Source organism: Cheilinus undulatus, linkage group 9, assembly GCF_018320785.1.
Source record: "Cheilinus undulatus linkage group 9, ASM1832078v1, whole genome shotgun sequence".
Lineage (NCBI taxonomy): Eukaryota > Metazoa > Chordata > Actinopteri > Labriformes > Labridae > Cheilinus > Cheilinus undulatus.
This window is the reverse complement of record NC_054873.1, coordinates 3,249,010-3,272,943: the sequence shown is the minus strand read 5'-3', so window position 1 is coordinate 3,272,943 and position 23,934 is coordinate 3,249,010. Positions and strand designations below refer to the sequence as shown.

Genomic DNA, 23,934 nt, shown 5'->3' with positions numbered 1-23,934 from the left:
CATAGCTGAAGTTGAGTAATCCTCCAGTACAGTAGATGTTTTTACTTTATAAATGTTAACACTGCAATACTTTTTATCATTCACACTTTTAATCCTTTCTATTTTTTCTTTTTGCAAATATTTAATACTGTGTTAATCAGGAGTCTTTAAACCTAAAATTAGGGCTGAACAATTTGGGAAAATAATTTAATTGTGATTTTTTTTTCCCCCAGTATTGCAATTGGGATTTGATATGTAATTATTTCTCAAGTTCTTTATATACCAACTAATGGATGCATGATGCATGGATGGATGGATGGATGGATGGATGGATGCATGGGAGGATGGATGGATGGATGCTCTATAAATCCTGAGAGCTCTTAAATTTCCAGTATCTCAGTATTTTAATCAGAAAGTCTCTGACCAGATGGCGTCATTATTTTTCTTTTTTATTCATTTACTCAGCGATGGGGCAATTCATGATATTTACGGTGTCATTTATGGCAGTTTTTGCATTTTCATTTACAAACCACAAAGGAAGAGAGCTGCAGGAGGTGATGGGTAAATAAAAGTACTAGGAATCAGTGTTTAGGATAAAATATACAGAGAATAGTCGGAAGAGGTGAGGTGAGGTGCAAAAAAAATCATTTTTATTTCAGTATAAAAATGGTGTGACACTTGATTTGCCGAAAGCCTGAAACAAGGAAGATAATTCTGTTAAATCATTTATTTTAAAGTGGACAAATCCATATCTTAACACTTTTCATGTTTAATGTTATAATCTGACAGAAACTTCTCCTTTACTCCACAGGATGATGAGATCAACCAACACAGCCAGCTGGCAGAGCAACTCAAGGAGCAGATGTTGGACCAGGAAGAGGTTTGTCTTCTAACCTTTGAAATACATTAAAACTATGAATATTTTCTTTTAAAGAGGATCTATGAGGGTCAGATCCACTAAAGTGCCCGAAACTGCTGTAGTATGCATGCCAGGCCAGTAGTTGGCAGTGTGACTGACAATGAAACACATGCATGCACACCTTTCCTTCCTCCTGGTGGTGTCAACAGACAAACATGGCTGACACAAATGTTTGTGTAGACAGATGAAGTCAGGTTGCTTCCTAGTGACAGTCAACAACAAAATAAATAGATATTTAAAAAATGGGAACATATAAACATTGGCAGGAAGTGAGCACTACAAACAAACAGCACATGTATGTGTCGTCTGTGCAGCACGAGGCCAAGATCATGGAGCAGAAGAAGAGACAGCTGGAGGAGAGCCAGGATGCTCTGACCGAGGAGCTCGCTAAGCTGCAGGCTCACGGTTCACACATTTATATTAATCATTAAAACATCTTAGCTCAAGTAAAATCAGGTTAACTTGATTCTTCATCTTTGTTTTTCATCAGAGAAAAGACACGAGATGTCAGGAGAGCAGAAGGAGAAGGAGGACATCGGCAGACACGATGGGGACGGGGACATAAAGGTGAGGAGGAAACACGTCACTGAGAATCTCTGTTACAGAAATGTGAAATAGCTGAAGTTTTTTGTGTCTGTGTGGCACAGAAAACTCTGGAGGAGCAGCTGGAGAACCACAGAGAGGCTCACCACAAACAGCTGAGCCCACTGAGAGACCAGATCCAAGACAAGCAGAGGATGCTGGACCAGCTCACAGAGTAAGTCTGACTGTTTTAAATCAAACTACATTTTTAATGATATTAGAGACCACAGACATCAGAAGAAACACATGGCATGAGATATTTGAATCAAAGTCTGCAGTAAAATAAGAATACTAATTATTTAGACCAGTGTTACTGAAAACTGCTCACCCAAAGAGCCAAACTGTTGAAAAATACCTTTTCAATAGCCAAATTTTAAGTGGTGAACAGAATGGTCAGAAAGCAGCAAAAAATTGTGCTAAAAATAGTAAAAAGTGACTAAAAAGCGGAATCAGAGTTGGTGAAAAGGCAAAAATAGGCATTAAATGGCAAAAACTAGGTGACAAGTAGCAAAAATGGGTGAGAGGCAACATAAAAAAGGAATAATGGATGATAAAAATGGTCAGAAAGCGGCAAAAATGTGGTAAAAAATGGTGAAAAGTGACTGAAATGGGCAAAAAGTGGCAAAATGGGCTAAAGAATTATGTGAAAAGTGACTTAAATGGGCAAAAAGTGGCAAAATGGGCTAAAGTGACTAAAATTGTAAAAAGCGGCAAATATTAGGTGAAAAAGATTGTAAAAAATTGAGTAAAATAGTCAAAAAGTGGTAAATTATTGGTGAAAAGTGACTAAATGGGCAAAATGCTGCAAAGGGTGACAAAAACGTAAAAGTGTCATTTAATGGCAAAAAGCAGCTTAAATTGGGTGAAATATGGACAAAAAATTGCCACAAAGGGAAAAGAATTGCAAATAGCAAAAAGAAGGATGAAAGTGGCAAAAACTAGTACAAAATTGGCAAGAAGAAGTGGCACAAATGGGCTAAAAGCAGCAAAAATTGATTAAAAGTGGCAAAAAAAGGAAAAAAGGGAGAAGAATTACAAATAAGGGTAATGAAAAAACTAAGAAAAAAAACTAGAAAAGCACTCAGAGAGCACAGACCTACGCCATTAGCCCTGTCTCCCAACAGTGAAGAATCCTTTAAAAAATTCCTGGATCCGGATCACTCCTAAAATCTAATCAGTTCTTTCTTATGCCATTTCTGACATTTCCTGAAAATTTCATCAAAACCTGTCTATAACTTTTTGAGTTATGTTGCTGACAAACTAACAAACAAACTAACAAACCCTGCCGATCACAGAGCCTCCTTGGCAGAGGTAATAAAGGTTGGCATTAAAGCCCCCTGTATAAGAGTGGAAACAAACTGATTAATGTTACTTGATATGGATCATTCCTGAGGTGAAAGGTTTTTAAGGTTTTCTGAGGAAAAATATTTGAAAATTAAGACATAAAAGAACCAAAAAACATCCCAATGAAGCCAAACTTTGAGTATTACTAATTTAGACTATTAACTGTTTGTGACGAGACTTGAACTGGATCAGGAATTTAGTCTAATATTGTCTAAACAGGGCCTAAAATTTTTACTTCAAGTCCACAGAGACGAATGAAGCACTAGAAAAATAAATAAACATTCATGTTTGATGTTTTTTAGATCTAGGATATTTCCACAGATTTGATTGGTTCTCGTTGAACCACTTTATGCTGGTTTAAATGATCCTAAAGTTTGTTTTTGTTGGTTTTTCAGACCAAAGTACTGACAGTCATTACAACTGTCTACTGTGTGTGATCCTCATGAGGAAGGATGTAAAATCCTCGTACCACTCCTCTTTACTGAGCCAGGAAGTTTTAGCTGCACACGACTGTAGTCTGGCTTTACAGTGGCTCTAAAAGTCGACACACACCTGTTACATTGTTGTCATGTGAAGTATTTGTTGGGGGGGGTCGCCTATAATGAACTTTTATTTATAGAGTCATGATTCAAAATGTAATGTATTAGAGCCCTCTAAAAGGTCTAACAAAATAAAGAGGATCTGTACATTTCTTGGAAAAAGGTGACATTTAAAAGTACATTTTTGAGATTATACAGTCGTATTTTTTCAGGAAGCTGGACTCAGAATTTTCTAGTTCAAAAGTCCTAAATTATTACATCATGCACTTTAAAATTTCAAGTTTGTAATGTCAGAATTTAACCTTCTACACTAGTGAATTTACAAGGATCCAAACTGAAAACAGAGAATAGAAACGTCTCTTCAGAGTCTGAGGAATGATAATACTGTGATCATTCTTGGATCATTTCCTCACTGATCAATCCTACTAAGAAAAATCTCCTGATTAGGCGATCAACTGTAGGACTTATGGAAGGAAAACAGCTTTTTCTCTTGTCATTTTCTTTTTCCACGGCTCTTTTGGATTTTATAATGTCAAAAAATTCTACTTTTAGTTGACATAAATTTCCAATTTTCTTTTTCTGGTAAATTTATGACTTGTTAAATTTGAAATGTTTGAGATTTTACTTAAAAATTGACTGAACCTTCTCATTTCGTATTCTTATTGTGGCTCTAAATGCCGGTGTAATGATGGATAGTTTATACACAGATATTTATGAAGAACTCGTTTATGTAGGCCTGTTATGCTGGGATTTAGTCAATTAAACAATTAAAAATGATGTTTAATTTTTCAGAGATTGTCCTGGGGGGCTTTAGAGTGTTTAGAGTAGAGGGACCCCAAAGAAAAAAGGTTGGGACCTACTGATGTAAAGGTCTATCATTTCAGAAATGTTCTACCTTGTACCATTTTGAAGCCAAATAACTGTTTGGAGAAATTTCCAGAAACCAGATGAATAAAATGAATCTATGTTGATGTGATTTGTTGGCATTTTTCCAGACAGGTACTCTGCCGTTAAAAAGCGCCCAATCAGAGCTTAGCGAGCGTCTCCTCTCAGTCTGAACCAGGGTCTGCTGCTGGAGCAGGAGAGGCTGATGTCAGACTAGGACAAACTGAAGACTGAAGAGCAGGAGAAGGACGCCAAGCTGCAGAAACTCATGTGAGTAAAGGACTCATCCGTACGTTTATTTAAGTGGAATGTGAGTTAATGTGGTTTTTGTTTGCAGGCTGCTGAATGAGCAGAGAGAGCAGGCCAGAGAGGACCTGACGGGCCTGGAGGGTCAGGGTACCAAAGTATCATTTATTTTGAAAGGGCATTTGAACGTACAGAAATCAAGAAAACAGACAACTTCACTGGTTTTTCGATTCTGGACACAAATCGAAAAATGAGTGAAGTTGTCCATTTTCTTGATTTCCGTACGTTCAAATGCCCTTTCAAAATAAATGATACTTTGGTACCCTGACCCTGGAGGAGAGCATGGTAAGTATTTCCTGTTTGTACAGCGGAGGAGATGAAGTCCCCATGAGGGGCTCATTGATCATCCTAGCAAATAAAGACTCCATCCTGTAAAACTCCAGCTGTGTCTGCGTTTTTGTTGCATAACCCCCTACTTACATCTGTGACGGCTCCCCAGGGGGGCGCCGCGCCGCGTCCCCCCTTCTCCATCTGGCATGCCTTGATCCAGGTACCGGCCACAGTGGGGTTTGAACCCCAGCATCCCCTGCAGAACTGGTCTAGTCCAGTCCTCTGTGCCGTCGCCGCCATACCTTTCACACCACCATCTCTTCTCCTGGCGCATTTATCCTCTTTGTTCAGGATGTGGCTTTAAAATTCACTGAGACCAAGATGGGAGTTGAACCTGGAACCTCCAGCCTCTGAGTCAGTCCACTGTCTCTTTAGGCTACAGAGCCAGACATGCAGCAGAGCGTCAGAGGGGCTTTTCCTTCTTTATTTGGACTCAAATCTTGAAAACTTAAAGACACTGGTTAGATTTGAAAGGCCAACTCTTGTCCAGGTCTGCTAAAGTCTAAATGTGGACTCAGACTTTTAAAGTAGATGAACCCATGGTAAGATTTGAACCTGTGAACTCCTGATTTACAGTCATTTGGCTTTCCACTAATCCACAGAAACACACACCTGTTCATGTTTCTCAGAGGATTTGATCTCTGCTTTTGGGGACTGGACTTAAAAAATCACCAAGAATCAAACCCACAACCTTCAAACTCTATGGCAGTCCTCTTTACTCCTGAGTTAGCGATTTACACCAGTAGCTTAAAAAATCTGCAGTGCAAAAAGATGTGAACCATCAACCTCATGATTCCGAGGCAGATACCTGTCCAACTGAGCTAACACACAGGCTAAATGTAGCTGCAGTTTCACATCTTGAGTAGAACATTGCTATGATTGACAATCTTTGCTGCTGAAGACCATTTCCAAATCTTGAGTTGCATATCTCCATAAGTGGTAATCTTTGCTGCTGGAGACTATTTTCACATCTTGAGTTGCACATCTCCATTAGCGGTAATCTTTGCTGTGACTGAAGATCAGTTTACATCTTGAGTTGCACATCTCCATAAGTGATGATCTTTGCTGCTGATGACCTTTTTTTTTACATCTTGAGTTGTACATCTCCATGGGTGATAATCTTTGCTGTTGAAGCCCATTTTCATACTTGAGTTGCACATCTCCATGAGTGATGATCTTTGCTGCTGAAGACCATATTCATACTTGAGTTGCACATCTCCATAAGTGATGATCTTTGCTGCTGATGACCATATTCATACATGACTTGCACATCTCCATGAGTGATGATCTTTGCTGCTGATGACCATATTCATACATGACTTGCACATCTCCATAAGTGATGATCTTTGCTGCTGAAGACCTTTTTTCCACATCTTGAGTTGCACATCTCCATGAGTGGTAATCTTTGCTGATGAAGACCATTTTCACATCTTGAGTTGCACATCTCCATGAGTGATGATCTTTGCTGCTGGAGACCATATTCATACATGAGTTGCACATCTCCATGAGTGATGATCTTTGCTGCTGGAGACCATATTCATACATGAGTTGCACATCTCCATGAGTGGTAATTTTTGCTGCTGAAGACCTTTTTTTCACATCTTCAGGTGCACATCTCCATGAGTGGTAATCTTTGCTGCTGAAGACCTTTTTTTCACATCTTCAGGTGCACATCTCCATGAGTGGTAATCTTTGCTGCTGAAGACCATATTCATACAATTAACCCTAAATTCATGTAAATTCTACCATCAGGGGCTCTCAATCGAAACAATTACAAAAGATGACATCAGGGCCTGTAGGAAGTCATGGGAGTGATTCCCAACAAAGAAAATGAACTATGGGGTCATACTAAAGACAAACTCTTCTTATGACAGATTCACTCAATAATCATGGTTCATCACAAGTAAGCAGCACTAAACATGAACGAGGTACAGCAACAGAACAGAAGCTTGCTCTAGCACTCTGTAAAGCAGAATCCATGTTGTCATGGCTGACCGATAAGACTCATAAGTTTAGAAATGAAGGATTTCCATAAATACAACATAGGAGTAGTAATTCTTTAATATATGAAGACATTTCAATGCAAAAAATCAACATATTGTACCTTTAATAAGGGAAACTTCTCACCAAATGCAGTAGTTTATCTCAATACATGTTTTTGCTCCATAAATGTAAAACCTGATAAAAGGAAAGTCTAATTCCCTGAAGTCACCACTAATGACTTCAGTTTCTGTATTTCAGGGTAATTTTCACTAAAAATACATCAGAGATCCCCCAGAGAAAATATGAAATATTTCTTGTGGAGATATGAGGTGGTGAAGTAGCAGCTTTCTGTTCAGTTATTAAAACTAAATGTTTACATTCCTCTGCATGTTTTTACAGCATCAGTGGTGAAATGAATCCACGCTGGGTAAAATCTCAGCCAATCCTGCAGTAACTTTACAAAAACAGCTGCAGGAATCGAAATAACATCACATCATAAAATTTAAAATCCTAAAACATGATAAAACACTTCAGTTTTGCTGCTGAAAGCTCTTCTAGAGACTCTTTCCTCTTCTCAAGTCTTCAGTCAGAGAGCAAATCTCCCTTTTTATCAAATAAATAAAAGGATAAAATCAGTCTGTAGACGCACAGAGGGAAAATGTGCATCATTAATACAGAAATATTAAAAAGCTAGTCCACTGATGTTGGTCTCCTGTTTAAGGCAGCAATGAGGATCGACTTTCTACAGAGCCTGATGGGTCTCATTTATGATCCCACAGTCCCAGAGTTAGTGATTCATCTGAACGTCTTCTGAAAGTTTAAATAAAATACTTTATTCCCGCTCAGGGGCAGATTTAGTAATTTGGAGAAATTTTAATTTTAATTTTTAAATTTCTAAGGGTACTGATAGGGCCAAAAAATACATATCCTAAACACAGAACAGTTGGCAATCTTTTGTTTTTGATCAAAGAAAGAAGGAAAATGCAGAAAAACCCCATGCACGGTCTCAATTGGATGTAATTGAAAATGATCAAATCTCCATTATTTTAGTGATGGATGGTATCAAAGTAGACAAACTTTGTGATCTTCACTTATTTTTAACCAGACAAGAAAGACAGCAGTCTAAATTACCAAAATAATTTGGCAGCATTTGGAGAAGTGGGTGGATGTGGTGGGAAACAAGAGCTTCAGAATGTTGCTAATGCGCTCTCTTCGACTCTATCCACTGTTCTTTCAGAATAAAGCCATAAAAGCCCAAAAACTGAACCTAAATCCTTGTGTAATGATAGCCTGTGTTTGATGTCTCAATTGTAAATAAAAATAGGGCCTGTGTTTAAATATTTGAGTTGTTTTTAAAGGAGATATAGTGGGTAAACCTGAGAAGTTATTAAGTTAGACAAAGTGGATTTTAACTGAGTGTACCAAAGAACAAAGAGGGTCTACATTACTAATTTAAGGGAAACCCTTCAGGCTCTGTAAAAACTGTCTTCCTCTGTGCAGAGTTTGTTGTTCGTCTCTACATGGCCTGCTGTTTGTCCTGAATTTGGTTCGTCTCCTCCGTCTCCCCCCCTCTCTCCTGGTTCCAGTCTCTGAGGCCCTCCGGCAGACTCGTGTCCTCCTCGAAGCTCCCCGTCCCCTCCACGAACTCCTCGTACGTCGACTTCTCCTCAAATGGCCGTGGGCCCAGAAGCTCCAACATGTCCGCTTTATCCAGTACCTCCTTCTGCAGGAGACGCTGCCCCACCTGAGGAGGAGAGCAGAGATGAATGCTGGGAAAATCTGCTACACTCATACCAATTTTCACTTTCTAATACAATAATTGCCGAGATCTATTTTCATGTCTTAATTAAAGATGAGTCAGAACTAAAGGACAGAGAGTGGGGGCAGGAACCAAAGGTCAGGTTTGACCAGTTTGAGGATAACAGCTTCTGTCCATGTGACAAACTAACCGTTAGGCCATCAGTACCCTCCATACCAGGACTTTCAAGGACTTTTCTAATGCATACTCATCTTGGATGAAGTGATCACATATTTATGACAAGTATGAGTGCAGAGAGAAAGAACGGGAGTTTGCTCCTCTCTTATAGAACCATTCTTCTCACTCCTCTAAAAGGTGCCCCACACAATTTAAAGAGTCGAATCAACTCACTCTTTGAAACTGAGGGCAGCTAAAATGTTCTTTTTAGATAATTGTTGCATTTTTCTGTATTTGATACGTTTTTTTTTTCCAGATGAACATTTTACATAAATGGGCACTATTACTTATAAAAGAGGAAAGTTTACTTGCTGAAAACACAAAATAAGTTTTTTTTTTATAACGTTTGAGGAATGTTTTTAACCCTAGCAGGAGGTTGTGTGCATTTTACACGCCTTTAATTATTCCTTTTTTGATAATTTTGTCTGTGTTCATGTATATTGGATTGTTTATTTTTATATGATCCTGTTATTTCCAGCTCAGCTCCTACAGTAGGTTTACAAGCAAGGCTTACACTCGTGCTGTTAATAGCAAAAAATGCTCCATTGAAACCCATTCAAACTGACATTTTTGGTCTCACTTCCATTAAGGCATAAAACATGCATTTTATTCTATCTGGGTCTCAATCTAGGCTTTTACCTTGGAATTGATCATTTTTATTCCTCTCCACCAGATGGCATCATTTTGACCATATTTGACAAATGGAGAAAAAACATGCTAAACACGCACAAATAATGCATAAAAACAGTGTAGCTGCTAATCATAAATTAAACAAAAATTACTTTGCATGTAGTATATTGAAAATAAATAATGTCTTTGTTTGTTTGTTTTTCTTCATAAAAAACAATGTGGCATCTTACAAAAAAACCTGTAATTCAAAGGGTTAAAAAATGAAATTAAATTAATATTTGATATCAATAATTAGGTCAATTGAATGTGAAAAAAAATAACTCAATAAAAGTAGAAAAAATATTAATGTATTTTTTTTTATAACTATTGAATAAAAAGTGCACTTTTTTGCATTTTAGCAGCTTAAGAGTCAGTGTTTGACATTGCACAAAAAGAAGATTATACATAAAAATCAATGTCACTGCTAATCATGACATCAAACACAAAAATACTTTACATGTAGTATACTGAAAAAAAGGAATGATTTTCTGTTTTTATTTAAAAAAAAAAAAAAAAAAACATGGTGGCATAAAGGGTTAAAATCTTTAAAAAAATAATTATTATTTGATAACAATACTTTGGTCAGTTGTAGGTGAAAAAAATAGCCCAATGAAAGTAGAATAAAATATTAACGTGTAATATGTTTTATAGCTACTGTATGAAAAATGCATTTTTGCACTTAGCAGCTGCAGAGTCAGTTTTTGACATTGCACAAAAATAATAATGCATAAAAATATGTGTTGCTGCTAATCATTGACATTTTCCAGGCTGTAATAATTCAACACAAAAAAATATTTTGCATGTATTATACTGAATATAATTCATTTGTCTTTTTTTTTTTTTTATCAAAAATCAGGGTGGCTTCATGCATGAGAAAGAACTGGGACTCAAAGGGTTAAAATCTTTGAAAATTAATCAATATTTGATATCAATAATTAGGTCAGCTGTGGGTGAAAAATAACAGCTCAGTGAAAGTAGAATGAAATATTAATGTAGAATATATTTTCAGCTACCTTATGAAAAGTGCATTTTGCACTCAGCAGCTTGAGTGTGACTAACATGAAAACAATCCCTCAGGGTTTAAGGATCTCACCATCTCCACCAGCTCCTTCTTCTCCTCGATGAGCTGCATGGTCCTCTGGTACGCTCGCTCCACCAGCTCCCTGACCTCCTCGTCGATCAGCTCAGCCGTCGCCTCGCTGTACGGCTTCTCCATCACCATCTCGCCCTGCCGGGGCAGATCGAACGACACCTGTCCCACCTTCTCACTCATCCCAAACTGCACCACCTGAGAGAGGAAAAGGAGTGAGATTAAAGAGAGGACTCTTTTCTTAAATCAGACTCTTAAGGTGAGTGGTAGGCTGCGTACCTGGGCGTAGGCAGACTGTGTGACCTTCTTCAGGTCGTCCTGAGCTCCTGTGGTGATCCTGCCGAAGAAAGTCTGCTCAGCCACGCGGCCCCCGAGCATCATACACATCCTGTCGAAGAGCTGCTCTCTGCTGTACAGGTACTGCTCTCTGGGCAGGTACTGAGCGTAGCCTAGACCTTTACCACGAGGGATGATGGACACCTAGAAAAACACAGAGGCAGTTAGACCCCAGTTAGACATCAGTGAGTTGGATATTGAGATACTGACTGATAATCCCAGGCTTTATTCTGACCTATGGCTCCTTTTTTCCATGTCTCTCTCTCTGATTTCCTACTCTGTCAGCACTGTCGTCTCCAAAACGAAGGAAAAAATTAATCTGATTTTTAAAAAGTGATGTTGTAGAGAAGGCATACCTTTAAAAGCGGGTCAGCATACTCCAGGAACCAGCCTACGATGGCGTGACCCGCCTCATGGTAGGCGACCGTCTTCTTCTCTGTGGGCTGCAGGACCTGAGTCTTCTTCTCCAGACCTCAAACAAACAAAACCCTGATGGTTCACTGACTGCTCTTTCTGAACTTTAGTCTGTTGTTTCACTGAAGGTCTGTTGTTGTTAATATCATCCAGAGAAAAAATAGAAGCACATTCATCTTTAAACTCCGCCTACCTCCGATGACGCGGTCGATGGCCTGCTCAAAGTGTTTGGCGTTGACGGACTCGTTCAGGTGTCTGGCAGCGATCAGAGCGGCCTCGTTACAGACGTTTGCGATGTCGGCTCCTGATTGATTTAAGGAAAAAAACAAGTTTATAATCCTGACCAGTGATTCCCAGTCTCAACCTCAGAGTCCAGATCCCTGCATGTGCCCGAGGATTCATTCTGGGGCTCGTCAGATGTTAAATAAATTCACATACCTGTAACACTGATAAAATCTGAGAGGCTGTTTTAACCCTTAGAGAGGATGTTGAGGCCATTTTGCACCTTTTTTTGTTGTTTTCCGTTTCCCGTTCGGAAATTTTTTTTAATTGTTAATTTAAACATCTATTTTGGATGGAAACTGCATGCTTTTTTCCTGGTTTCACATCAGGTTACTGTTGTAAAAAGTAACTAAGGTCTTCAAAAGAAAAATGATAACATCAGTAGCTGCTGATTATAAACATTTTCAAGGTTGTGGTAATCCCTTTCAGGGAAATTCAATTTGCTTGTAGTATTAAATATTTGAGTTTTGTAGGGTTGTTTTGGTGTTTTAAAAAAACAGTGTAGTATTTTTATCACTATTTTTGCATGGTTTGGCTGTTAACATCCAGAGTGTAACAATTTATCAAAATCTTGAAATCTAAAAAAGTTAAATTGCATAAAAATCAAAGTATATATGTATATGTATATATGTATATGTAGTATATAGTGTTCTTCCATTTTTTGTGTTCTTTCAATAAAAAACAAGTTCTTTAGGCTTTAACTGGCATTTTAAAGGGACGAATTCCTGAAAATCAATCATTATGTGATATTTATGATGAGGTCTGATCTTTTGAAAAAAAGCTTGATGTACAAAAGTTGAATTTTCTTTTAAAATTTGTTGCTCTTTATTTAAGGCATAAACAATCTCAGTGTAATAATTTATAAAACCCTAAGATTTGAAAAAGTTCCATACAAATTAAAGTTGTTGGTCATTTTTAACATAAAAGGGTTGAATTCTCAAGAAATGTATGATAAGGTCTGATATTGACTGAAAAGAAATATGCAGAAAAATATGTTTTTATTGTTTAGTATTGTATTGATATTTGTATCAATAGAAAAATTAAACTCTGAGTGTGACAATTAACTATAAATGTTAAAATTAAGAGAAAAAAAATAATGCATAATATCTTAAGTAGCTGTTCATTGATAACCACTTCAGAGAAATTCATTTGTCATGTAGTACTAATTTTTTTGTGTTTTTTATATTACAAAGATCTTTATTTTGCACTTATACTGGCATTGAAAGGGTAAAAATCCCAAGAATTAATAAGTATTCAATAATGATGATCAGATCTGATCCTGTTAAAAAAAACAATGCAAAATAGTGGGTTTTTTAAAGAAACTGTAAGGTATTTTTATTGCTATTTATGTATGGTGGCCATTTTAAGATCATTACACCCTGAGTGTTAAAAATTAATAAAATCTTAAAATTACAAAAAATGAAAAGTCAAATTTGTTCTCATTATTAGCATATTCAAGGCTGTGATAACCTTAGAAAAATCAGATTTTCATGTAGCATCCAAAATAATTTGGATTTTATTTTTTTCTACTTTACATACATTAGGGTTTTTTATGGAATTTAATTTATGGGGTTAAATTCCCCAAAAATTTTCAATAGTTGATATTTATGATCTGGGCTGGTCATGATTAAAAATCAATGCAAAAGAAGTAAAAAAAAAATCTTACTGTAAATCATTTTTATTGTCATTTATGTATGCTACCATTTTTTTGTCATGAACACCCTGAGTGGAACAATTTCTTCACATTGAGGGCTTTTATGACTAAGAGCTGGTGCCATGATGTTTGATGCACACCCTCATGGTAGATAAACCCTGCTCACTGTCTGAATGGCTGCTGTGGGTTTTTTTATATGTTCTATGTGAATCACAACCACAAACTACATATCAGTACAATTACATGTCTTTTAAAGCATCACAAGAATTAATTCAGCTGAAGAGGTATGTGATCTAGGGATGCATGATTTTAGATTTTTGCAGATATCTGATATTTCCACTATGTGGATAAATACACACCTTTTTATAGAGAACACCAGGTGTCTCCAAAGAGAGTCTGAGTCAATCATAGTATTCACTGTTCTCTCCCTATGAGCATTTAATGGTGCCTACGTTAAATTAAGGTACTCCACATGCCTTTAACAGTTTTCATTAAAAACCTTCACATCAGAATAAAAGCTAAAGATGTAACTAACCGGTAAATCCCGGCGTGGCGGCGGCCATCTTCCTGGCCAGGATGTCTTTGTCCATGTTGGGGTCGAGTTTGATTGGTCTCAGGTGGACTTTAAAGATGGACGCTCGGCCTTTGATATCAGGAGGGCCTGAGAGGAGACAGGAAGTTGCTTTAGAGACTGCATGTCTATGGTTTTTGTGCTGTTGGTGGGACAGAATAGAAAAATGGCAATGCCACAAAGGGCCTGGAAAAATGTAGTTTCTGAGGTTCTTAAGAAGAAGCGAGTCGAAGTAATCTGGAAACCCATTCAAGTACAGTAATCACTCTATAAACCAAAGGAATCGTTAAGCGTCAGATCAGTTAAACTTTACCGATGTAGATCTGTCTGTCGAAGCGCCCCGGTCTCATCAGAGCTGGATCCAGGATGTCGGGTCTGTTGGTTCCAGCCAGCACCACCACGTTGGTCGCCGTGTTAAAGCCTGAAGGTTAGATTAAAATTAGTGGTGGGACTCAATTAAAAAAAAAATAATCTAATTAATTAGAGGCTTTGTAATAAATTAATCTCAATTAATCACATATCAATATTTGACACAAGAAGCAACATTTTTAAATTGAAATGGATTTTGGTATATGACTGAATCAATGAATAGACACATAAATGAGCTTAAACAACAAAATCGTGTTTACTTTCATCACTGAGTGTTAACATAAAGTGCAATATGAATAAGGAATATTATGAATGGATTGTTTGAAATTTTCTTTCTGCATGGCAGTTCATAATTTGGGTCAGAGGAAGCTATCTGTAGCACCGCTTCTAGCCCCTTATTTTCTACCAGCGAGAGTGGTCGACAGTCCACTGCAATCCATTTCACCAGTGAGTTTGTTAATTTTTCAGTCATGGACTGACTCATTTTGGCTCTGAACCACGTCATCTTGTTGAGTGCAGATTGGCGACACTGCCTGCTTGAACTAGGAACGTTGTCTGTGCTAGCTGCAGCATGTTTGGCATTGAGGTGGTAGCGGTGGCTAGAAGAGCTTCAGTGATAGGCAAATTCTTTCTTGCACTATTTGCACACAACTGTACTTTTATCCAGGTGTCCATCGGGTTTTTAAAACTAAATTTTCCACCCACCAAACCCAGCAACAACTTCTGATTGGTTTCCATGGTGTTTCTCCTGTTGTGTCCTGTGCATCAGTATTACGGGTATACCGGGAACTCGTGCAATGAGAAATGTTCCGCGCTGTTCGGAGTGCAAAAATGAATTGCGATTAAATGCGTTATTTTTTGTCGCGTTATTTTTTGTCGCATTATTTTTTCTGTAATTAATTATTCTTAATTAATGCAATGAAGTCCCAGCCCTAATTAAAATCTTTAAAAACAAATCATAATTTGACCTAACACATTTAGAATCATCCGTTTATCTCAGGCGTACCGTCCATCTCCACCAGCAGCTGGTTCAGCGTGTTTTCCTGCTCGCTCTGACCTCCAAAGTTCCCGCCTCCTCTCTTCCTCCCCACGGCGTCGATCTCATCGATGAAGAGGATGCAAGGAGCGTTCTTCCTCGCCATGGCAAACATGTCTCTCACCTGTGGAAGACAGCAAAACAGGTGTTCTTCAAGCCATGGAGGATGTTGAGGGCATTTTTCTATTAGCATTTTGTTTGTGCTAATGCTAACAGCCTAGATATAGGGTATGTAGAGGGTACGCTTTTTTTCAATAGAATGTTTTCATTTTTATACCAGAACCTGTAGCGGGTCAATAATAATCTCTGTAGACGATTGTATCACTCAGGCTGTTGGTGACCAAAAATGCCCCATCTAAACCACAATTTTTGATCCTTCAGTATCACAGTAAAAAAACATGCATTTATGATACTAGGCTTTCATTCTGGACTCATCGCTTCACATTAACAGTTTTTCCTATTTGTCAACAAATATCAGCCAATTTCCATATTAAACATGAGGGGAAACTGCATGTTTTTTTTCCATAGTTTTCTATAAGGGGCATTATTTCAACAGTTTATTAAAATCTTAAAATAAAAAAAATAATAATAAATAAAAATTAAAGTCTGTGATAATCCCCTTCAACGAAATCCAACTTTGCATGTAGTATAAAAAATATTTTATTTTATTGTGTAGGTTTTTTTTGCACTTAAACTGGCATTTAAAGGGTTAAATTGCCAAAAATTAATTAATATTTGATATTTATGATCAGGTCTGATCTTGATTAAAAATGGATGCAAGCGAAGTTGAAATTATTTTTTAAATATAAAGGTTTTTTTTTAAATAATTTATGTATGACATCCATTTTTGGTTTACTCTTAAAATAATTTAAAAAAAAAACAACAATAGTAATAATGTATAAAAACCAAAGTTGTTGCTCATTATTCGCAGATCCAAGGCTATGATAATCATAACGCTGTTTACATTACAAACAACAGGGATCTTTTGCATTTAAAAACTTGCATCTAAAGATTAAATCCCTAAAATGTAATTAATATTTGATATTTATGATCAGGTCTAATCTTGCAGAGAATAAAATGTAAAAGAAGTTGGAAAAAATATTAATTAATATTTTTTAGTTGTTCTATATGAATGCTGGAATGTTTGGACACTAACGCTGTGAGTTAATTTATTTTGCTCCATATAAGTGTGAAAAAAATTCAGATTTCTTATATTTTTACCAAATTCAAGCATACTTACCCTGGCTGGACCGACACCCACAAACATCTCCAGGAATTCAGAGCCGTTGACAGTGATAAACGGGACGTTTGCCTCGCCAGCTGTGGCTTTAGCCAGCAGAGTTTTCCCCGTCCCCGGAGGTCCAGACAACACAGCACCCTGAAAGGGCAAAAAGACACAATAAATGCATTTAACTACTAATAGAAGTGTTATTATTGATCATATTTTATTATCTAATTCAGCTGTCCCTAATCACCGGGACATGGACTGGTACCAGCCACACAACAGGAATTAACAACTTATTTTATTCTTATTTTATTGACTATCAGAGTCTGAAAGATGTTTTATTTTGAAAAAACATTGGATAATCTTCCCTTACATTACCTGTCTGTGCCTTTTGACACAGTGTCAAGACACTCGTCTCAGTCACGATACCCAAAAATAAATCCTACAAGCTAAAATAAGTACAAGCAAATGTCATACAGAGGACAGCCTATGACTGCCAAGAAAAAGAAAGCTGCATTTTAATGAGTTTTATTTAAAATACAGGTTTATTTTTCTGGACATCCTCTGTCTCTAAGCTGTTTGTATTATTTTATTTTGGTATATTTATCCCCCACACATTGATAGCCGGTCCATGAAAACACTATCCTCATGGAAACGGTCTTGGGAGCAAGAAAATGTTGGGGACCGCTGATCTAATCGGTTAAATTGTTGTTTGTTAATTAATTTGTTGTTGTTGTTGTTCTTTTTATTATCAAAGGTTGCAGGCAGACTCTGATCCACTGTAAATTGAACAATAATTTGGCAGTATTTCAGTACATTTTGTGCAGGAATTTACCTGCAATTTTTGTTCATTAAAAACAAGAAATGACCCTATATTGTTTGATTTTTATTAAGATATTATCAAAGCTTAAAATCTAGTTTCTTGACCTCAGAATCATAAGGTTTTCTCCTCCTAACAGTTTCTCTTTTACTCATTTATCTGCAGTAATTTAAAGGCATTTTTCTGAATTCCCTGCTTCTATCAGGACCCTGCCATGATGCTGTTTGGGCGTTTGGGTCCTTGTACCTTTGGGATCTTGGCGCCGAGGTCCTGGTACTGCTGAGGATTCTTCAGGAAGTTGACAAACTCCAGGATCTCCAGTTTGGCCTCCTCACAGCCGGCCACGTCCTTGAACTTCACATCGATGTTGTCCTTCATCATCTTCGCCGTGGACTCGCTCATACTGAAGGGCCCGCCCCTGCCGCCTCCAGCGCCTCCTCCCATTGGTCCTCGCCGCAGTGTGAAGAGCAGGAAGCCGATGAGGAGCAGAGTGGGGATCATGCTCATCATGAAGGATCTGAGGGGGAAGAATCATCAGTGAAAGAGGGAAGAGTTTGTTTAAATCCATGAGAAAATCAGGCGTGTTTTCATGTTAGACTCACCCGTCACTCTCTGTGCTGTACACGACAGCGGGTCGGTGTGACGGCTCCAGACCGAGCTCCATGTGCGCCGCTTCCAAGTTCCTCTCGAAGGTGTCGACGCTGCCGATGTTGAACCAAACGTAGCTCTGAGTGTCAGATGTGAAGTCATTTAAATGACAAATAGAAATTTAACCTGCTACTCCATCATGCTGCAGCTTTTCAGGCCGTTTAATATCCCAACACCAACCATGTAAATATACGTATATTTATATATATATATACAAAAATATATGTAAAGATCCTGACTGTGTTGGCCAAGACTGAACCGTCTGTCTGAAAGTTACATTCTGCATCTTTTCAGCAAACATTTACAAAATATAGATATAAAAAAACTTTGAAATTCAACTGTTTAGCTTCCGTTTAATTAGGCTTAAGTTTTGATAAGCAGCGTATTTTACATGATAGGAAAAAAAATAAAAATGCCAGAATATATTAAGTGAGAAACCTATCCCTCTCCTCTTTGGGCATCATTTAGAGATCGAGGACATCTCTCATGTGTTTACTGTAGCTGATTTTAAAAAGTAGGAATCAACTGAGGGCAATCTTGTGAACAACGCCGATATATCACCAAAGGCTGTTTGCTCTCACCGCATCAGCATCAGCTCCGGGCACCAGGATGACTCGGACAAACTGTTTGTTGACGACCTCTAACCGTTCCACCTGCACAGATTAAAAACAAACTTTAAATACATTTTCACACAAACAGAAGCATTCAGAGAGCAGAGCAGTGCACCAGATATAACTGCACATATTTATAAACTACAGTTTACAATGAAGTGAAGCAATGCCTACTTATCTGTTTGCTGTAACACCAGTACATGTTCTTAGCACCATTAGAGATGTAGCCTCTTTATCTCTGCATTACACTAGCTTACTTAAAAGGAAAGCTCATTTATCTCTCAATGGTTACATAGACACAAACATGACGTTAGTTGTACTTCTTCCCTGAGAATTTAAGTGAGATTTGATTATAAAAGTTTAAATTCTGCTCACTATTCCTCTGCCCACGTAGCGGTGAACAAAGTCCTTCCAGCTGATCTCTCGGCCGTTGTCTCTGAAGTAAAAGTACAGCAGAGCTGAGCCGACTCCGGCCACGGTCACCGCCAGATAACGGAAATCCTTCTCATCCCAGGGGATGTCTCCCTGCAGAGCGTCAGCAAGATGTGAACAGAACTCTCAGATGGCCATCACATGAATATCCACTTGAGCCAAAACCTTTAAATGACTGGGGATAATCTGAACCTCTTGTTGTGAACACAAGCCTGAATTTACGGATATTCATGTCAGACTTTTTCACACCTTCAAGCCCCTGCAGATGCCCGTAATAACAGAGGATTTGATTTAAACCTCTTATGTTCAATTTGGAGGTTTGTGTTTGGAAATCTGACTTACCTTTTGTAATCGACTCCACCAGTCTTTCCCTCCTCCTCCTCTCTTGCCTCCACCTGATCTTCCCCCTCCTCCTCCTGCTGCTCCTCCTTTTCCATCTGAAACCAGCAGAGAACTCTTAATTTAACATCTTCAACATGGCTCTGCTTTTAGTGAAATCATACATTCATGGAGGTATGCTTTCTGGTTCTGCCTTTCATAAGTCAGTGGTGTTTTAGGCCTCATATCATCTCCTAACAGCACTTTAGAGCAGTCAGTTTCTGTTCATATAAGGCCTGAATTTGTTCTGGAGCTGAAAAGAAAAAAAATCCAGCAAAAATTGTAGAGGTTTCCAAGTTTGAAGAACCGCCTTTTATCCTCCTGGTGTGCACCACACTGTTTGCTCTTCTCGGGGTAAAGAACATCCCGTTTACCTTTGGGCTCAGAGGAGTAGAGCCGTCTCTGAAGGGTCTGAAATCTTCGACAGGAGAGGAAGTTCACTGGAGTCCGAGAGATGTTCTGAAAAAGACATAGAGGAACTTCTAGTAACTAAAACACAAGCAGGTTTTTAGTACACACAGAACATCTCATGACCTTAAACAAGGTTAACAAACTCATGAAGAGGATAATTTGATTAAAAACTCCTGACTTGTGAAGGTTAACGCAACAGACTTTGGAGGAATGTCTCTAGCTTGTCTCCAATCTTTTTGATTTAAAGGATGTTAAAGTCCAGATACTTTCCTTTATACCAATGGTTCTTCACTGGTTGAGTCACAAGACCGATCATCAACTCCTCAAGGAGAATTATGACCCAAATTTTGGAGATCTTTTTGGTCAATCAGATACATTTGTTAAAAAAAAAAAAAAGTAGAGCTTGGGCCTTAGATGGTACAAAAAGTACGACAAAACAACGGAACAGGACAAATCATGCATGTTTTATAGAGTCTCAAAGAAAATTTGGTGCAATTTTTTTTCTCCATGACCCACTTTTGGTTCCAAACCCACCAGTTGAGAACCACTGCTCTATACAGCTGTTTATAAAAACAATCTGTTAATTTTTGGTGATCAATAGAATCAAAAAATAATTAAGTTTAATAAGAGCGAGAACTATCTACAACCCCAATTCCAAAAAAGCTGGGGCGCTGTTTAAGATGTAAATAAAAACAGAAGTCAATGATTGTCAAATCTCATAAACCCATATTTGATTCACATAAACAACATATCACATGTTGAGACTGAGACATTTTACCATTGCATGAAAAATATTAGCTCAATTTGAATTTGATGGCAGCAACACATGTCAAAAACGTAGGGGCAGGGTCATGTTTACCATTGTGTAGCATCCCCTCTTCTTATTAACAACAGTCTGTTACCGTCTACGAAGTGAGGAGACCAGCTGATGGAGTTTTGGGAGAGGAATGTGTGTCTTCCCCTTTGTTTTTTTATTTCACTCCCTACAGTCTTACCCAATGTTCCGCCCGCCACACTTTCCATGTGGCTTAACGTCACACAACCATCAGCCAATCAACAATGAGGCTTGGGGACACTGACACTGGGAGTGTACAGCATCACTTCCTGATTTCCTGCTGTTACTGTGTTGCTCTGTGCCGTTTCTCATGTTGACAGAGATAATGCTAAATTGTTTATTTTCCTGAATTTCTAAGTTACAGTTTTACTTTTGCCATGTTAAGTACATTTTTTCCATCATAACGAATGCATATCTCTTCCAAATGTTTGTTATTCGTCATGCACTACTAATAATTTCTAGTATCATATTAGTTATCGCTTATTTTTCATAAATATGTTCATTTATTAGTAGTTATTAACTCGCGCTCTTTGCTGTTATTTATATTTGATTTTGTGGCTGTTCTGGGATCCACCTGACACTGATTGAGTCAGAAGCAGAACAAAGGAGGAGCTGGGGTGGAGGAAGGTTGCAGTCTTTCACTGATTGGTGAACTTCTGCCATCTTTACTCCTGAGAGACTCTGTTTCTATAAAATGCTCCTTTCGTATCCAGTCATGTTACTGACCAGATTACAATTTACCCAATTAGTTTCAAAATGCTCCTCCAGCTGTTTTTCATCAATACCACTTACTTTTCCAACCTTTTGTGGCCCCGTCTGTACTTTTTGTGTTGCTGCCATCAATTAAAAATGAGCAAAAAATTTTCCATGAAACGGTAAAACGTCTCAGCGTTCAACATCTGAAAGGTTTTTATGTTCTGTTGGGAACAGAGTACGGGTTTATGGGATTTGAGAGTCACTACATTCTGTTTTTCATTTACATTTAACAAAACTGAAATCAGGGTTGAAAACTGCACACACAAATTGCCAACATAATTGTGCAATTTAGACAGAAGGAGGAGCAGCAGTTTGCCTGCATTTTTTGTGAATGAAAATCAAGAAATATTCAATACCAGATGCCCAGGACTCTGATTTTAGTTGCCATGGTAACAGAGCAGGTACATTTGGAATCACTATGATTGTACTGGGTAACCTTTCCCTTTATGGGCTCCTACTGTCAGGTATCTATCCAGTCATTCCAGGGGGGGCCCTGAATCAAACCGTCTTTCTTGGTCAGAACTTGTTCTATTGTTATAGTTTTTAGTAATATACAGCTTTGGTAATCACTACAGATCTTATGCAAGATGTCAGGATACCAGAAGGTGATTGGATACCACGTGTTTGGCAAGAATACAATCTCTGTTATTTGAGAAATTACTTCAATACTACGTCACAGACGGAAGGAAAAAGCTTTTATTTTTAACATGGATTGGGTTTTCTTTTAGACAGAATCAATGCCGAATCAAAAAGTACATCAAAGTTGTTCACACTGGTTATTAACATCAGTTTTACAGAGTGCATAACACAAATTATGCCTGAAAATTAGATTTTTCAATGAGGTTTGGTATCTAAGCGGACTATATCTACCCTCAAACCAACACTAACTGTGATTTTAGTGTAACAGGGTCACTGACGGGCTCTTATTTATTTCTCTTTTACCACTGAACCCCCTTACACCTCCACTCACCGGGACAGCCGAGCTCCGGTATCCGGCTGTGAAGAGCCGAGCAGCAGACACCGAGGAGAGCCGAGCGCGGGCTGCTCCAGCCCGGCAGAGAGGCAGGACGGCCCCCGAGAGAAGCCTCAGAACCTGAGACATCCTCCCAGTGCCGTGTGCCCCGTGTTAAAGTCCGAGATAAAGTGTAATGAGTTAATTTCCTCTTGTTATCTTCATCATGATGAACCAGTGACTGTTATTGAATAAGAGCTACGGCATGAAATGTCAACGAAGAGAGGTTTAAAGACCCGGCAGACCTTCTCTTCAAACGCCTGCTATAAATTTACGTACAGAAAATTAAACACTTATATCTTCACACAATAATGGTCATCGGATAATCACTAATGTTAACAAAAAATACGTGATTCACTTTATTTTACCCTGAGACTTGTAAAATTAACTTAAGATTGGTTTATTTCATTCAGGAATCATAAAAGTCAACTCCGGGTCCTCACAGCACACCTTCCCTCTGATTGGCTGAGACAGAGGAGCTCTTTTTTCCATGTAACGTTTGGTGTTACCAAAACATGCATGACAGCGCGTTTTTATAGATTACATCAGCAAAATTAAATTACATCAGACTATTTCACAACATTTTAAACAGTTTAAAAGCCTTACAACTGTATCTAAGTTCAATAGAAGGGTTGAGGTCAAAGTTCAATGGTTGTTTAGCAAAACCCAACATAATAGCAATTATCATCATAATGAAAATTAGCGTCAAATAACCAGAGGTGTAAACGCTCTTAACTGCTGTTCTTAAGTGTTATAGTTTAAGTATATTCAATAAAGTATTGTCAATTGTGTATTATCAATTATGTATTATCAATCAAACATCAAAAAGCATTATCAATAAGCATTATCATTTAAGTTTTGTAAATTAAATATCAGCGAAGTATTATAGATTTAGTATTATAAATTAAGACTATCAATCAAGCATTATAAATAGTAATTACAGAACATTTCAGCGATTCTGTATAACCAATAAGTATTATTAATTAAGTATTGTAAATGAACTATTATGAAAAAGTATTGTCTATTAAATATAGTCAAAAAGTGTCAACTATAAAGTATTACTAATTAGGTTTTATCAGTAAAGTATTACAAACAGGTATTATCAATATAGTGTCACAAATAACAAATTATCTAAATTATTATCAAAGATGAATATTATCAATTAAGTATTATCAAAAAGTATAAGCAATAAGTATAACCAATTAAATATTATCAATTAAGAAGTTTCACAAACTATCTAAAATCAGAATTACCAATTAAGTATTGACAATAAAGTATGATCAATTAATCATCAATAAGGCATTATCAATTAATATTTCAAATAAGCATTTTTAATTAAGTTTTGTAAATTCAATAACATCAATAGAGTATTATAGATTTAGTATTATAAATTAAGCATTATATATAAGTAATTACAATAAGTATTGGCAATTACATCTAACCAATAGGTTTTATCTATTAAGTAGAATAAATTAAAGAAGCAGTGAACGATTTAACATTTTGTTTTAGCTGTTTACTGAAGAATCTGACTGAACTATGATAT

The 23,934-nt window shown here is 37.4% G+C and overlaps 2 protein-coding genes across 2 annotated transcripts; one reads left to right on the top strand and one right to left on the bottom strand.

Annotated features, from left to right (window-relative positions):
• Window positions 1-1,051: 1,051 nt before the first annotated feature.
• On the top strand, window positions 1,052-4,574 carry LOC121515638 (kinesin heavy chain-like). The gene is made up of 4 exons (XM_041796513.1): window positions 1,052-1,303; window positions 1,389-1,465; window positions 1,546-1,655; window positions 4,359-4,574. The coding sequence occupies exons 1-4, from the start codon at window positions 1,141-1,143 to the stop codon at window positions 4,375-4,377; spliced, it is 369 nt and encodes a 122-aa protein (XP_041652447.1). The 5' UTR covers window positions 1,052-1,140; the 3' UTR covers window positions 4,378-4,574.
• A 2,361-nt stretch (window positions 4,575-6,935) lies between these two features.
• afg3l1 (AFG3-like AAA ATPase 1) lies at window positions 6,936-22,703 on the bottom strand. Its single transcript, XM_041796045.1, has 16 exons — window positions 22,350-22,703; window positions 19,752-19,836; window positions 19,342-19,436; window positions 18,943-19,092; window positions 18,538-18,609; window positions 17,911-18,035; window positions 17,555-17,825; window positions 16,504-16,641; window positions 15,234-15,387; window positions 14,172-14,279; window positions 13,823-13,948; window positions 11,545-11,655; window positions 11,294-11,409; window positions 10,881-11,081; window positions 10,605-10,799; window positions 6,936-8,611 (listed from the first exon to the last, which is right to left on the bottom strand). Exons 1-16 carry the CDS (start codon window positions 22,479-22,481, stop codon window positions 8,384-8,386), a joined length of 2,307 nt encoding a protein of 768 aa, XP_041651979.1. The 5' UTR covers window positions 22,482-22,703; the 3' UTR covers window positions 6,936-8,383.
• Between the last annotated feature and the right edge of the window lie 1,231 nt (window positions 22,704-23,934).